This window comes from Artemia franciscana, chromosome 10, assembly GCF_032884065.1.
Source record: "Artemia franciscana chromosome 10, ASM3288406v1, whole genome shotgun sequence".
Lineage (NCBI taxonomy): Eukaryota > Metazoa > Arthropoda > Branchiopoda > Anostraca > Artemiidae > Artemia > Artemia franciscana.
In genome coordinates, this window is record NC_088872.1 from 39,674,627 (window position 1) to 39,690,578 (window position 15,952).

The following is a 15,952-nucleotide window of genomic DNA, read 5'->3' on the forward strand; positions in this document are numbered from 1 at the left end:
TTTCTTAATCAAATTTATTCAATTTTCCAAATTAGTTGCTACACTAGGAGAAAAAAGAGAGAGAAATATATATATATATATATTCTTTTTTTCTTGTTTACTCTGACTATTTCAAAATTATCTACAGAACAATATAACTGTTCAAAATGTGCAACTGTTTTCAAAGGCTATACGTTCAAGTAAACATCAGGTAAAAATTTGAGTGATTTTTTAATTTTTTTTTTTACTTTGTCATAAGAGGCAAAAAACGTGCCTGAATTACACAAATGACCCAAACCCTTTCGGCTCTTTGTTAGTTATTAGTGATGCGATGATAGATAGGCTCAGTGCCATAGATAGCCTACCACTGATCCTGGGTAAGGATTAGCTATTAGGGCCCATATTTTATTTTTTATCTTTTTTTTGGAAAAACTTGAATGCTGCGAGCAAAGAATCAAAACTTATTTTAATTATTGAAAAGCATATAGTACTTTTAGAAATGGAGATTCAATTTGAGTGTGTGTGTGCTATGGCTTGGCTTAGATTTTAAAAAGTCCAGCGTCAAAAAAAAACACGGACAGAAAATTGAAAAATAAATATTTTAAACTTGGCTTATAATAGATGTTAAATATAGGCTACAGAAGACAAAGATGAAAAAAGAAGAAAGAACGAGCTCATGTGCAAAGTCTGGTTGTACCAAGTATGAAAAAAAACTTACCTCATTTTCTATTTCATTTGATAGCGCTTGATATTGAGGGCTAGAAGCATTTTCTAACTCTGGCGTAAACTCCAGATTTTCTATTTTGAACTCAGCGTCAAGCACGTTTTCAACTGCAAAAATTGAGAAGTATGGTAAAAAGAAAGATGAATTTGAAATTGTCAATGAAAAGACAGTTTTCAATATTTTAGAAAGTTGTAAAATTTGCTAGTACTGGGTCATTCATAGAAATTTTAATCACAATATTCAGTAGTTTTCAGTTGCTTGTTGAACCTTTGCACAAATATCTACGTATTCTATTTTTAAATTAATATGAAATTATTTCATATAAATAAATGTGCAAGAAGGACTGAAAGAAAAAAAAAACTGTGGGCAACCTCAGACTAAATATTAAAGGCGCATAATGCAACTCTTCAAAAGAAGTCATTAAAGTGACCTTAAATAGTTTATAAAATGAACGTTTCCCAAATCGCGTAAATTTAATCTATTTTTTACACTGAATGAACTTTACCAAGGAAAACACATGCCAAAAATATTTTATTTCAAGAAAAGTAACCTGTCTCCTTTTTGAAAAATTAAGCAATGGCTAGATGCATTAATATTTGTTTCAAATATATCATTGGAATTTCTGAGTTCAAAACCTCAAATGGGAGGCTTTGCGTTCAAATGAGAGGCAGATACCTCTAATGATTCGGTATAACAACCACGTCCTGCCAACGAGAAATCGAAGCAGGGTTTAAAGTGTCTCAAGCTACCGTCGCGGAGGAAGTAAGCCGGAAGTCAAAGAAAGATCTGGTTATCTACTATCAAGTTCTATATAGAGCCGCAAGGCAGGTTCAGGTTCGAGAGTGCTTTTCGATCGTCACGATATATATTGCAGACCCACCCCCCAGAAGGCAAACATATCACCGAATTCCTAACGCCACGATGAGCCAAAGGTTTGCAACATTGAACAAATAAGTAAGCGGCTTTCCATAAAATTTAATTCGAAACACATTCAAGAACTTCCAGGCTATCAACAAGCTATTTTGAAAAGGCCTAAGCGTTCTATATATTCAACACAGACCAGTAGCATCGAAGCCCCACTAGTTTCTTTACTAATATTAACATATGACCAGGGCTTTTCCTTTCGTAGTCAAAATACTAACAAGAGAAAAGTTGGAATGCTACCGAGATTATTGGCGTAGAATAGGGGAAGGGGCTAGGAAGCTCAGACCCCTCAAGGACTCAAGAACCCCTCAACAACACATTCAAGAACTTCCAGGCTATCAACAAGCTATTTTGAAAAGGCCTGAGTGTTCTATATATTCAACACAGACCAGTAGCATTGAACCCCCACTAGTTTTGCTGATCAATTTTTTTTTTTTGGTCACGACAACTTCTAAACTCAGATCAAAGTTATAAGATTGAGTTTGTGTTAGCCAAAAATCATTAAGAGATTCTCTTACTAATAACAATCTATGACCAGGGCTTTTCCTTTCGTAGTCGAAATACTAACAAGAGAAAAGTTGGAATCCTACCGACATTACTGGCGTAGAATAGGGGGAGGGGCTAGGAGGCTTAGACCATTCCTAAGATTAACCCTCGAAGAAACTTTGGGCTCTGCTATCAAATGTTTGAAAAAAACTTTTTTTCTGCACCAGGATTGCGCCCTCCCCGTGGTAGAATCGGTTTCGTACGTCTATACTTCCACTATCCTCGAATAATTAGGGATTTCCTCAATTTCACTCGAATTAAATGGATTGCTGCGAAATCTCTCCGAAAATTAGCGTCTCTAAATCCTCAAATGTTAACACGAAATACAAAACGTTAATTTCGTTAACGATAGGACGATTTTGGAGAACCCAACTTTCCTTCGCGGAATTTGGGAAACCCAAAAATTGAGGCAGTGGGATAGTTAAATTATTAAAATTTCGAATTCAATCAAACACCTAAGATTATTTGGACCCATCCTAAAGGCTTCTGAGAACGGGCAGATTTTTTTTAAGGCTAGCTAGACAATTGTTCATTGATTATGTAACAATTTGTACCAGTTATTATGTAAAATATAAACTAGTTTTTACAACAATAAAGGGAAACATAATGTGGACTTTCGGAAACAAATTTCTTTGACCTTTAGCCGGACACGAACAAATGATTTTTTCTGTAGGGATGTAGGGGTAATAATAATAAAATACTTCGTTGGTAATTTCAATAAGAAGTTTCAATAAATTTGGTATAGTCTAGGATTTTGGTGGGCGGGCTCCGAGGCACTTCCTTACACGTACATACCTATCTTCAGTGTAAAGTAAAGCAAAACTAAAAAAATAATAAAAACTATTTTTATTAACACTTATCTGTAAATAATCTTATGACTTTTCTGAGTAGCGCCAGATGACACTACTTGTGTTTTAAATCTCTAAGAAGAACTTGAGTTTCTTCTCATGTCAGTTCCCGGTAACCTAAGGCGATGTCTAATGAAACATCAAAATTTCCTTCCATGAGTACAGTAACTCACTTCCTTCTCAGGCACATATTTTCTTCCCCCATCTTTGTGAGGGCAAAAATCCAAAGTTCAAAGATCAATTTGATTACTTAACCCTAAAGGATGAAACAAATAGGAGAAAGTACTTGAAAAAAAAAACTTTGCTAGGTGCTGTGCATCTACCTCGAAATGTCTTCCTCGTGGGTTGTACAATCAAAGCCAACGGCTGGTTGTTTTACGCAAATATTCAACAAATTCAGCCTAGAGATGAAGCTGAATAAAGAGCTAGTGGCATGTTGGGAACTGATTGCCATAAAATAAGATGTAAGTAAAAACACGCAGTGGATTGTGGGCTCAAAATATGTCTGATAAGTATTGTGAATTTAAAACCAGAAACGATCTACGCTTTTGCGTTTTATTTTAGGAGTAAATTCAAAATGTAGAAGGTGGGATTCAAAATCATGACTTACATGAGCGAAACTCCCAAGACAGTATCTAATTTGGTAAAAATAAATTAACGGATTACTGATTTTATTAGTACCTTCACCTTTTTCGTCGTCGAGAGGATCCAAACTTTTTTTAAACTTGAAATACGAGTGTTAAAGAAAATTACAATAAGCGAGAAAAATTATCCTTGACAAATGCCACCTAAAAAATAATTGTAGTTTCAAAAAAGCAAGTATGTTAAAGCACATAATGACATCTGCTCGTTTCACTGGTCACTTTTGTTTCTCTTCTTCTAACCCAAAAAGTCTATTGTTGGAGAAGAAAAAAATCCAGTCATGGTATTAGTTACGTTCTTTCATCTAGCATTTAGCAATTTTATGCTACGATCAAACAGTTCGTGGTAACGAACTGTAGTAAGGAGCGACTATAGTAACCAAAAATCTAAAAAATATAATTTTGATATCAATAACTACATCAAAAGAATCGCATTTTAATCCTGATTTTAAATATATAAGTTTCATCAAGTTTAGTCTTACCCATCAAAAGTTACGAGCCTGAGAATGTTTGCCTTATTTAAGAAAATAGGGAGAAACACCCCCAAAAGTCGTAGGATCTTAACGAAAATGACACCATCAGATTCAGCGTATCAGAGAACCCTAGCCTACTATAGAAGTTTCAAGCTCCTATCTACAAAAATGTGGAATTTTGTATTTTTTGCCAGAAGACAAAGCACGGGTGCGTGTTGGAGCGACATTAAAACTTAAAACGAACAGAAATTACTCCGTATATGAAATGGGTTGTCCCCTCCGCAATCCCTCGCTCTTAACGCTGAAGTTTGACTCTTTGCCAGAATTCTACTTTTTAGAACAATTAAAAGCTTTAGCGTAAAGAGCGAGGGATTGCGGAGGGGACAACCCATTTCATATACGGAGTAATTTCTGTTCGTTTTAAGTTTTAATGTCGCTCCTTACTTTCAGCTAAAGAAATTAGTTTTTTTTTTATTTAATTATTTAAAGGCTCAAGCCGTCCAAGCCTTTCTAATAGTAAAATAAAAAAAAAACTTTTTTCAACTGAAAGTAAGGACCAACATTAAAACTTGAAACGAACAGAAATTATTACGTATATGAGGGGTTCGCCCCCTTGTCAATACCTCACTCTTTGCGCAAAAGTCCGAAGTTTGTTCTAATTCTTTAAGAATGATCCCTGAATCACAAAGGCCGCTTAATTAGAATAAATAGTTCTTTTGAAAGTACTAAAATAACTTTAGCGTAAAAAGCGAGGTATTAACAAAGGGGCGAATCCCCTCATATACGTAATAATTTCTTTTCTTTTTAAGTTTTAATGTTGCTCATTACTTTCAGTTGAAAAAACTATGTCTTTTCTTTATTTGATTTCTCATCGTTTTTTAAATAATGCTGGGAAATCCAGCACCCCTTCATGGAAAATTCTCTTCCCCATGAAAAATTCCCCGTGAAAACGTCTGTATATTTCCCAATAACCAATACTATATGTAAACAATGGGCAAAGGTCACAACTTGCAGCCCTTCCCCCGGGGACTGCGGGGGATTATGTCGTCCTCAAAGACATAATTATTAGATTTTTTGACTATGCTGAAGAAAATGGCTATCTCAAAATTTTGATCCGGTGATTTTGGGGAAAAAATGAGCGTTGTAGGGGGCCTAGTTGCTCTCCAATTTTTTTAGTCACTTAAAAAGGGAACTAGAACTTTTAATTTTCGTTCGAATGAGCCCTCTCGCAACATTCTAGGACCACTGGGTCGATACGATCACCCCTCAGTAAAAAAAAAAAATTAAACAAAACAAAAAAACAAATAAACACACATCCGTGATCTTTCTTCTGGCAGAAAATACAAAATTCCACATTTTTGCAGATAAGAGCTTGAATTCCCTACAGCAGGGTTCTCTGATACCCTGAATCAGACAGTGTGATTTTCACTGAGATTCTATGACTTTTAGGGGGTATTTTCCCCATTTTTCGGAAATAAGGCAAATTATCTCAGGCTCGTAACTTTTGTTGAGCAAGACTAAACTTGATGAAACTTTTATATTTAAAATCAGCATGAAAATCCATTGTTTTTTATGTATCTATTGGTATCAAAATTCCGGTTTTTAGAGTTTCAGTTACCATTGAGTCGGGTCATTCGATCATTCTCCTATAATATATGCTGATTTTAAGCCTTTTTGCTGTTTGGGATGAAGGAAAGAAAAAGGAAAAGAGATGTAATTTTTTGTTTGTTTTGGAGGATGATTTTGAATCATTATTAAATAAGATGTTGGTTTAGTTTCTCTTATGCAATGGGATAAAATACAAGATTTTGCTACAGAAATGATATGATGTGTTGTTTTTTATTTTCTCATTTTTGAATTAAAAAACATAATGCATATTAACGAAAAATATGTCAAGAATCACCACTCAAAATGTATATTGACAGGTTTAATTTTATCCATCAGCTCGCGATGAGTTTGTTCCTACGAAAAATGATGAGTTTGTGCCGTAAATTTTACAGGCTCCAAATATGAATGAAATATGATTACGAATTTTTTATAGCCAGTATGATTTGAAATGTTTTGTAGCAAAATCTACAATGGTAAAATACAAACAAATTACTGATAGCTTTTTCTTTGATTATTCTTCAATAAATCTTGCTTACATACATATAAGAAATTGTATTATAGACTGTATCATTTGGATCTCTGGAAACTAAAAAGTTACAAATTGTCAAAGTTTTCTAGATCTTACTTTGTCAAAAAGTACATAAAATATTTCCTCTTAATTTTAATCCATCCAACCAAAAAAGGACAACTTCTTCAAGCTGTAAACATAACTACAAAACATAGCTGTAATAAAAATAGCTAGTAGACGCTTTTATGCTTTTGCGCATAATTCAAAGCACGGAATAACATTTTTCTATAGTTCTATGTGGTATTACTTTTAATTAGCATATTACTTATTATTGAATAGCAAATTTGCACTCACCATGAGGTCCAGGTGTTTCAAGGATTTGACCAAAGCTGGCTTTAGTACTCAATCCAAAATCTTTGAGAGGATTCTCTTCTTTGAAATCAGTTGCCTTTTCAAGAGTTTCATTTGTCTTGGCTTCAACACTGGTGTCTAGTGGTTTTTCTGATTCAGAAACGGTTCCTAAGGTTTCATTGTCACTTTTCTCTGCTAAAACATCCTCGATACGATTTACTGGTGCCATGACTTTAACATCACTGCTGCTTAAAGCATCTGCTGTCTCTCTGTTCAAAATTGAACTTTCTGTTGTTGTAATTACAATTACAGAGACCTCGCCCAAGTTATCAACGGTTTCTTCTGTATTATTAGTGGATAATGTATCCAATTCTGATAATTTTGGAATTCCAGATTCTTCATCGAATTTTCTATCTTCCAACTGATTGCCCTCGTCTGATTTAAGAATATTTAACTCTTCTTCAAGCTTTACGTCTAAATCCAAAGTTTCGTCATTTATTTTATCCATTGTTTGATGCATTTCATCAATGTCTTCAGTTGACTGTGTGTCATCTGAAGGTACCCTCTCATTCTGAACATCTTCATTCTTTACGGGAGAATTGTCGATTGTCTTTTCTTTTCCAGCAGATGGTGATGTTTCAATACCTAAACCAAAAATTCGGTTGTTAGTTCAATTTGAAAAGAAGCGCGAAAAAATCTGAAAAATATACCAGATGAAATAAACATTTCTTCAATAAAATATTGAGAAAACAAATCGTTATTAATACAGTAATAAATTAGAATCTAACAACATATGTGAATGGCGTTACCTCTCTAACTTGGCTTATATTTACTCTATGACGACGGCTCAAATTTCTTGGAATATGGGTGATCCTGAGATTAAAAAAGTGCTTGGTCTAGTGAGCTTCGGCCCACAGAAGAGGCTTGAATATAGTAGAAACATTGCCAAAATGTCACAAGTATTTACGCTAATACAAATATAATGCAATACAGACAGGGTATCTAAAAAGCATTTTTCTTTTTATTGGGACTTGCGCTAACAAATTAAAATTTAGTAATTAGGATAAGTAATTGGGCTTGTCGGGTAGCTAATCTTGGAATGCTGGAACACACTGCGTGTGATCGAGAGGTAGGTTTCAATAACAATATTACTTAGTCACTGTTCAACGACTCTTACAAATCTTTGTTCGGCACTGACATTCGCAATAGAATTCTAATTCTTTAGTCCGATTTGCCACAGATGCCCAAGAAAATCACATCAACAGTAAAGTCAGATTTAGGAGTAAGAAGTATCGGACTTTAGTTGAATTTTCCGTTTTAAATTTATTTTGTTTTAATGCTATTAAATGTTTGTAAGACCATCTTTACGTATCTTTTCTTAGCTTGTCATGGTTCAATCAATACTGTCTAGATTTTTTCTTTCTTATCGTGAGCATATTTTTGAAAGAATATATACGAAAGAAAGCCTCCTCACCTTTGCGATGTTCACAAATAAATTTATAACGCAAGAATAAAAATAAAACAGTGACACGTGACCAAATCGATTATGGTTATTATTAAATAAAAGAACAAGTTTTTTAACTGAAAGTAAGGAGCGCCGTTAAAACTTAAAAATGAACAGAAATTATTCCGTATATGAAAGGGTCTGTCCCCTCCTCAACGCCCTGCTCTTTACGTTAAGGTTTGACTCTTTCTCACAACTCTACTTTTAAAACAATATAAAACTTTGTTTAAAAAACTTCTGGCAAAAAATACTAAATTCCACGCTTTTTGTAGATGGAAGCTTGAAATTTCTACAGCAGGGTTCTCGAATACGCTAAATCTGATGGTGAGATTTTCATTAAGATTCTATGACTTTTAAGGGGTGTTTTCCCCGTATTTTGAAAATAAGGCAAAATTTCTCAGGCTCGTAACTTTTGATGGGTAAGACTAAACTTGATGAAACTTATATATTTAAAATCAGCGTAAAAATATGATTCTTTTGATGTATCGGCATCAAGATTCCTTTTTTTAGAGTTTCGGTTACTATTGAGCCGGATCGCTCTTTACTTACAATTCGTTACCCCGAACTGTTTAAATAACAAAAGAAAAATATTGCGCTAATAAAAAAATTTGCAGAAAAAAGAACTCATGCTTCGTAAACCGATGGCTTTTTAGCAGTCTTTCTATCTGGGAGAAGGATAAGATCAGATCTTTTAACGGGATTTCTAATAAGTAAAGCTGTCCTGACTTCATACTATTGTTATACCCACATATATACGAACTATTTTTGAAACTTGAATTTATTTTCTGCTTTTGTTTACTGTAAGTTTTACGCTAGTAGATTACAAGCTGTACACAGATTGCAAGCTTTAATACGGAATAGTGTTAACATCTTACCTCTATTATCACTTTCATCATCATTTCTTGATTTCATTGCGTCATCATGCGTATCATGTATGTCATGTCGCCCAGACTCTATAAAAGTTTGATTTCCGTAAGATTAAGGGAGAATTTATGATCTTTAGTAAATTAACTTATTTTTACATGGGCTGTTTGACGGATTCTCAGAAAATATAAAACATCAACTGGAAACATTTCTAATTAAATTCCACGCTTACATTTTTCTAGGCCACTGCATGCGTTTACACCACTGCATGCGTTTTGCACTTGTAATTTGTATATCTTTTATATTGTATATTTTATTTTTGTATATCTTTTTTCCTAAGATTTTTTATGGCCTTTGTGCATGCAAAATTTTAGTTTTTGATCAAAGCTGATCCCTCTTTACATCTTTACTTGCGTGCTATTAAACTAATTAAAACTAAAAACTGATTAATATTTGTGAGGGGGGACAAATTTCTTCTCTCTTTAGACTTTTACAAGTTGTTTTTTTTATAATTGAGATACTTATTTGATATTCATTCGAAGGTCCTAATCTAAGCATATAAGTCGAAGCTTTTTTTTCTCATTTTTTTATTTCCAAGCCATATATTAGCAGTAGGAAGAAGAACTACCCAAGTGATGATTGTAGTGGTTCGAAAACAGTAGCATAACCACAGAAAAAAGGGAAACCAAACTTGATGGACTTAACACAGCCCACTAAGGGATAGAACGATGACAATAAAGATTAATTGGAGGAGAAATAGGGTAGATGAGATACGAGATGGAAATCAGGATAGATGCATCAATAAAACTGAAGAGAATCTGTGATAAAAACAAAACACAACTGCGTGAAACAGAAACCAGAAGAAACAGATAATTTCGAGATGGGGAAACACATTTTTGAGTAAAAATAGAGCTACCAATAAATTAAAATAGCGATATTATCAGAGGCAAAGAGAAGTGGATCAGGCGCGTAAAATGGTATGGGGCAAGGATGCTTGGCCCCCAAATCTCATTTTTCAGACCTCATCCTACTTCCCCGTTTTTTTGCCCCCTTCGACCGCTTAAATCACAAATCATTTCTTATGAATATGCCTTTATTTATTCTTCATTCAACAGAAGATGCAAACTTTATCCTAGACGTTCGGTTACAATAAGCAGATGACTTTTCTGTTGAAACCACTGTCGGTGCCAGAGGAAGAAATCGAAAGGATGAGAATTGCGACATTTTTTAAACTTATAGGTCAGGTATTCTATACTTCATGGTAGACTGAGTAACTTTGGAACTGAAACACAGGTTCGGGGAAAATTTCTCGTTAATTCAAGGCTTAGAAGTCTTAGACCCATCCTCACCCAAGTTTCTAGATGTACGCCTAGTACAACACTTTGTACATGAATTTCCTGCACTATCAGTCAATGAGTTGATCTTTGAGTCAGAATTTAACCTTGGAAAAATACTATTTACAGATTGTGAGGCTGAATGCCCGTCTAGGCTGTTAGTTACTTCTAAACGAATAAAGAAGCACTAGTTGCTTACTGGTCGTTTTGGTTTAAGTTTCCCCTTTCTATGGTGGTATGAAACACCCTAGAGCACACTGAAACACCTTGAGATATGAAATGTATCCTCCTCCTCCCCCCAGAAGTATCTGAGTTTGTGCCACAGAAGTCAATGAGACAAAAGGAGGCAAGGAGGGTAGATAGAAATCATAGAATTATGAAATACGAAGGAAGAAAATCCTATCAAGTAACTCCATTTTAAGCCATAGAATATCAGCAAAACGGAAGGGGGAAAATTTTTAGAGACTAAAATTTACTCCGTTCTTAGACCATGTTCTAATCTGTGATTTGCTAAAGCAGTTACTAACACAGAGGAATAAATGCAAAAGCCCTAGATGATGAACTGTGTTTTTCGTTCACAGAGAGTCTGGTTTGTCACAGCTTACCTAATGTAATTTCAGAAATATTTGGCATCTCGTAGCAAAAAGTGTTTGAAAGGAACAAATATCTTTGATCGATAACGTAAGAAACCATTTCTAGTGTACTGTCCTCTTTTACTGTTACCTCTTTTACTCAAGTGTAATGTCCTCTTTACTTTTTTGGGAAAATAGCATGATAAGAGCATTGGGCTTAGTAAAACTTGTATCGACCTTGCAGTTTCATAATGCTATTCGTCATTGTTTGATAGTTTCTTACACTGCCATCTAATGTTTTTCTTCGCACTTGTTATTATATTTCCTTTTTTCCTCTTTTGTGTAAATATCAACTATTATCAAAAAATATTCGGAGTGCCTCAGCTATGTAAAGCAAGCATCGGCACAATTTCTGTTTTTCAGAAAAACAACAACAGAAAAAAAACAAATAAAAAAAAGCAGGACAAAACTGAAGCAGGTCTATCAAAACAAGTGATCTGTTCCCCCTTTCTGTTCCGTTTTTTGGAAAAACAGAAACAGAAACAAGTTAGACAAAAAACAGAAAAAGAAGTAAAAACAGAAACAGTGCCTGTGTTTTGTATAGCCCAGGAAATGGTAGCAAAGACATATGCAAAAAGCTATTTCAATTTCAGGTTTTGAATAATAATGTTTCTGCTAATCTTTGCTGCACTTTACGCGGTTCAAATGCGTAGACACTTTTAAGAGACCTAAAAACAAAACCATGAAATATTTTTTTTCACAATTATCCTTAAGATTATAAAAACAAAGCCTATCTATATTTGCTATCATCTGCTTCACATTGCAAAGCTCAAATGCTTAGGCTTGTGTTTCAAAGGGCCTAGAAACTGACATAAAGACTTGGCAAATAATTGCAACTATCTCCTCATAGTCATTAGAATATTTACAACCAAGATGAATGTTCTTGTAAGATTTCTTTACATTTTTGTTTTAAGCGGAGAAACTACAACCCTGGAAATACTCCTCTGAAGAGGAAAAATCCCCCCGCACCCTCATAAAATGACGTTTTTATCTAATTTTAAGTCTACCTTTGCCGTAAAATATGTTTCCTCAACTCATAATCGTTAGAAGAAACACTAAAGCCAACTTCATCATGTAATTCATTCTTAAGCGAATTGATTTGTTCATTAATGTAACAAAATCAAATTTTATCTTATTCAGGGTAACAACAACTTAGAGTCAATTCTTTGATTTATCTGCTAATTTGATATGGTATAGCTTTAAAACACGTACCTAAAATTCTAAAATCTCACCTCTAATGTCAGCATCATCATCATTATTTGAAAAAATTGTGTCATCAGGTATATCGTGTATGCCCGGTCTTCCAATTTCTACGACAATATCATCATCCTCTAAAAAGTTAGTATCAAGAGACGGAAGTGGGGTGGTGCTACCAATCAGCTCAGATGGATTGGCCGTAGAACTAGCAGCAGGAACTTGGTCGAATACTCCAGCTATGTAGAAAAATATAATGAAAACCATTGTTCAGTATAAGGATAAGGGTGTTTGTCTTTCCATTATTCTTTTGATAAGTTTTAAAAAAGAAGTCTTATTAGAGAAGATAAACCTGTAATTTGCTATCAAAGTTAGGGTTTTTAAAAAGACACTAATATGAAAAGCAAAACAATAAAAATAATGATAATAATCAGTTACATGGTTTTTTTCCCACAAAAGACGCACAATAGTTGAGCAAAACATACTTTTTATATTTTATTATTTTATATGTTTATTATATATATATATATATATATATATATATATATATATATATATATATATATATATATATATATATATATATATATATATATATATATATATATATATATATATATTCTTCTATCTGGTGGTCAAAAAGTTTTTTTTTTATTAAAAAAAAAAATAATAAAATCGAATAGTTGTGGGCATCAAGCCATGGCTAATTGTAGAAAAAGCCAAGACAGATAGTCCAATTGAGTGAGAGGCAATTCTGGCATTAACACCCTTATTAGGATTGTATAAAGAGTATTTTAGTTCATTTGTTAATATAAAAGTCTATCTATTATCCGTCCATGCGTCATTCCTAGGGCAAAAGAACTATGGTAGATAGTCATAGAACTAAGATAGTCATCGAACCTATTGTTTTCCAAGTGTTTGGTTAAAAGGCACGGTAAACGGCGAAAGTAAGTATGACTCGCTTATTGGACCAATCTATCATCTTTTGCTTCGCTGTCGAAAAATTGAAGTACGCAAACTGATTTAAATATAATACCCTTCAGCTAAAAAAATAAAGCTTCAGCTAAAATTTAGCTTAAAATCCGATCAGTTGAATCTGTGCATTGAGTTAAACTGTCCCGTTGAGTTTGAAGATTAAACAGTGACTGAAAACTTTTTTACTAAAAAAAAGAGACTTAAAAAGCAAGTTCCACCAAGCTAGTTTCAAGGGTTAAAGTTCCCACATCAGTCAGTTTCAATTGCTGAATCATGACCTCCTGGGTTCGATTTTACAATTCAAATGCCAAGAGTACACAATTTTGGTAAATTTGAGTTTTCGAAAGTGAAAATAACACAACTGCTCTTTAACTTGTACCTTTATTAAAATTGAAGTGAAATCAAAATGAAATTTATTTATCCCCAAAAGGTTGAATTTCTGTTTTATTTTTGGCTGTCAAACAATTTTAAGATTTATGTTTGTGGTGTTATAAGCTTTAAAAATTTTAAATAACAAAACCAACTGTAAACTTTATATGTGATTGTAATTTTTGCAGGAATTAACGGTTTTCTTGAGCATTACAGACATATCAGGTTGGAAATATCATCTAAGTGTAGGTTCAGTAGTGTCATCATATCCGGCGAGGGATAGCATTCAGGTGTGACGTCGGTAGTGCCAACCCCCTCCCTCCTCTCTCTAAGGCAAAAAAACGCATAATAAGTAGTGAATATGGAAAAATATATGAAAAATCAAGTAGGAACAAGGTTTTTTTTATAGTTTTGGAACTACCTATACCCTGGAAATGATTGTGTCTGTTGATTTCTAGCTCTTTAAGATAAAGAGGCAAATGACAATGACTATATAGGCAATATGGTGAAAAGATAAAAAGAATAAAGCTAAAAGGAAAAGCTAAAAGTAAAAAGAACCAGAGAGGCTTCATTTTTACGTATGGTATATGATTTTATCCTATTACATCTAGAAACAAAAATTTTAAGTCAAAACAGAAACCAACTCGAAACGAAAATCAGAGATAAGGAAAGGACATGGCTTGGACATTGGGGAGGGAGGATCCAATCTAAAAGTACCATTAAAACTTCGAAAAAATGGCATAATTTCTGTCGTAAATTACTATTTTTGATACTTTTGCGGACCATAAATAAAATGGATTTAGAATAAACAAGCCGAGGGAAAAAGAGCTAGAGGACGAAAAAATTCGGACTGAAAGGCAGTAAAAGTGACATCAAACTGAAGTGTTTTGTAAGACAATAAATAAATCAGAGGACTATTAATCCAACCATATAAGATTCCTTGTTTCATTCATCTGTATACGCAAGAGGGTATTTGGGGGGAGGGTTGAATTTCCAATCGAGAGTTTCCACTCCCTCTTCAAAGTGTAAAAATAATTATATTCCCTAAACTGTCAATATATTTCCCAATGCTTGTCCACATGTGCTTTTTTGGGGGGAGGGGCTTGTCCAAAATATTATGATTTAAAATTTTCTTTGAGGGAAGGGGATAAAATGATTTTCTTCTGGTCTAAATAAAGACTATACTTCAAAGCGTTTTTCTTTTTTATGTCTGTCTTTCGACAAGCTCTATGGCCTGGCGAAGTAATTTATTTCTATTAGGCTCATAAGAACTGAGCATAAAATAAACTAATCGTCAAAAAATTATTTAAACATGGAGAACGTTTTTCCTGGAAGTTAAATCATAATTTGCGCTTTATTCAAAATGATACAGAGCTATTCTTAAAATTACGCCAATATTAGGAGACAAGAATCAAGAACATAACTAAGACATCAAACTCTGCGAAAATGAGATAACACCTGTGATAATTGTAAAGAATAAATGTTGCTGCACAATTAGGCCAGGATGTACGCACAGGCTCCTAGGCCCGGGCCTAGGGGTGTGCAACGCCTAGGGACGCAAAAAAAAAAACACTGAGTAATTTTTTTTTAAACAAAAATAGGACTGATCTGATTTATCGTCAAAGTGCCAAGTGCACTTTGCTGCTGCGCAGCCTATTCACAGAAAAGTAATTTTAAAACAACACAGAAATTTTCTAGCCGCTTATATCAGATATCTATCAGATGTCTCCCAAGAATGACAGCTGAGAGTTGGCATCACCTCTCTCTTGCATTACTTTTAGCTCATGCTTTTGGTGGATCAGTTGCCTTTTGTTCAGGGCTTCCACTATCCCAAATTTTCGAGGATTTCCACGTAAATATCTGTGTTTCCCCGAAAAATAAACGCTTCGCCCTAAGAGCGCCAAAGATTTAAATCCGGCTCTGTGCACACTATTTTACTTATCTCATTTGTAGAGATCGATTTTTTTAGCATCTGATTTATTTGTTTTACGTGTCAATTTTAATCTTTATTTTGTATCACATGTTGATTTTTTTAACGGTATACAAAATAAATATCTTCATCTGTCCTTTAATAATGGCCATGACAAAGGCTATAAATTCCTGAAACGGTTACAGCCCTATACCTGTCGGATAAAGTAAACAAATAACAGTTTCTTTTATGAAATTATAATCTTGCAACATGATTGCAATTTGCAATACATGTCCTTGACAATCTTTCAAAAGCAAATACTAACACTTGGTATTTGAGATTTTTTTTTCAAGTCATGCCTGTCAGATAATTTTTTTTTTTTTTTTTTTGAAGTCTGGTCTTAGATTTTGCCTAATATTAACCGTTTGCATAGATAGGGATCCATTTAAAGGAGTGATTTATAATATAACCAAAAATAAAAATAACACCAATAACTAAGAAGGATTGAGCCAAGAAAAAAAAAACCGGCTATAATGAAATATACAATGATTAAATTAGCTGAAACCCAA

General features: G+C 33.7%; 1 protein-coding gene across 1 annotated transcript in view; it reads right to left on the reverse strand.

The window, feature by feature from the left end:
* Positions 1 to 15,952, reverse strand: part of LOC136032180 (uncharacterized) — an 80,697-nt gene that overhangs the window by 24,644 nt on the left and 40,101 nt on the right. The window contains exons 4-7 of the mRNA XM_065712374.1: positions 12,169 to 12,369; positions 8,982 to 9,059; positions 6,606 to 7,247; positions 698 to 810 (exon numbers count right to left, since the gene is read on the reverse strand). Coding sequence (XP_065568446.1) covers positions 698 to 810; positions 6,606 to 7,247; positions 8,982 to 9,059; positions 12,169 to 12,369 — 1,034 coding nt within the window. The remainder of the gene's footprint in view (positions 1 to 697; positions 811 to 6,605; positions 7,248 to 8,981; positions 9,060 to 12,168; positions 12,370 to 15,952) is intronic.